The sequence below is a fragment of the Silene latifolia genome, chromosome 3 (assembly GCF_048544455.1).
Source record: "Silene latifolia isolate original U9 population chromosome 3, ASM4854445v1, whole genome shotgun sequence".
Classification (NCBI taxonomy): Eukaryota; Viridiplantae; Streptophyta; class Magnoliopsida; order Caryophyllales; family Caryophyllaceae; genus Silene; species Silene latifolia.
In genome coordinates, this window is record NC_133528.1 from 10864568 (window position 1) to 10865979 (window position 1412).

The 1412-nt window shown below is 29.9% G+C and overlaps 1 protein-coding gene across 1 annotated transcript; it reads right to left on the reverse strand.

The window, feature by feature from the left end:
* Positions 1-540: 540 nt before the first annotated feature.
* LOC141648645 (uncharacterized) lies at positions 541-989 on the reverse strand. The gene is made up of 2 exons (XM_074457371.1): positions 921-989; positions 541-831 (listed from the first exon to the last, which is right to left on the reverse strand). The coding sequence occupies exons 1-2, from the start codon at positions 987-989 to the stop codon at positions 541-543; spliced, it is 360 nt and encodes a 119-aa protein (XP_074313472.1).
* Between the last annotated feature and the right edge of the window lie 423 nt (positions 990-1412).

Consider the following 1412-nt stretch of genomic DNA (forward strand, 5'->3'; position numbering starts at 1 on the left):
AAAGAGATTATTAGTTACCCTTCAATATACTCTTTTAACTGAGGCAGGTTGATATCTCCATATATTATAGTTTGATCTGTTGAACCCATTGTAATATTTTCTACAGTAGACATATTTTTCAATTTATGTGCCTATTTTGTCTTGAAAATAAGAGAACTATAAATAACAAAGCTTTGTAATACCGTTAAAAGTCTTCGTTGTGAGAGACGTTAGTATAACCACATTCGTTTTTGTAGTGTCAGAGTTAAGGTGGTCACTGAAGATTTTGGCAACATTGGACCAAAGAGTTATGTTCAATACATCTCCACTGCACAAAATTTATTTCTGTAAGTTACAACAACTAATCTGTTTGTCACAATGTATTATTTTAAGTTGTAAAACTTACCTGTTAAGTTCAATGTCAATGACCCTTCTGAGAACCTTCCCCTTTCTCCCCTATATTTCTTCCAATTTTCTAGGTTTTTTCAATCTACCAATAACATCTACCGCACAAAGTAATCTTTAGCAAAAATGTATTTTATTATATAATAAGTAGCATAGTCAAATGTCGATAACAATACCTGTTAGTTGAATTTCCTTATCTGCACGAAGCTTGATTGTGTCGTAGGGAGCCAGGTCAAAAACTTGTTGCGGGACCCTTACATCTTCTTCTAAAGGTTGGACAAACGTTGCGAATATAAAATTTATTATGAGATTGTTTGCGACACATCTATATGTTGGTTTATTATCTTTCACTTCAAAGTTCTTGATTAAATACATGTGGCCTTCTTTCAGTTTCTCTTTATAATGTGGGGCATCATCCCTATTGATTGAAGCTTGAATAGCGTTTCTCTGTATCACACGTTGCTGTCAGTTCTTTTGTATAATATATAGTTGATATGGTAGTTTTATAGAATAACAAATGTTGATAGGTTACTTACCGTTTCATCAGCAAGTATAACGTCAATTCCCATGAAAAACTTCTTTAACCAAGTTATATTGTCCCACATTCTAATCACCCTTACTTTTAATTTCCAATATTGCTTGTTTTTTTGCTAAATCTGCTATAAGGTCATACTAGTTTTAGCCCGTGCAAAAAATGCACGGATTTGACATATATTATTCTCAAATAATAATACAATAATTTAATATATAGTGTCAATAATGATAAGACTATGTTACAAATTATGCTTTGGATATAATTTCACGTGATTGAATATTAAAAATACTTTTAAATTCAAAAGTATTGAAAATAAATGATGCATAATTATTATTTAAATGCTTGTGACATGTTGACATAAGTCGTTATGTAAATTAATACTTATAAGCCCAAAGTAAAACGAACCATAATCTGAACACCCATAATGAAAACCTAAACCCACAAAAATCAATATATATATATATATATATATATATATATATATATATATATA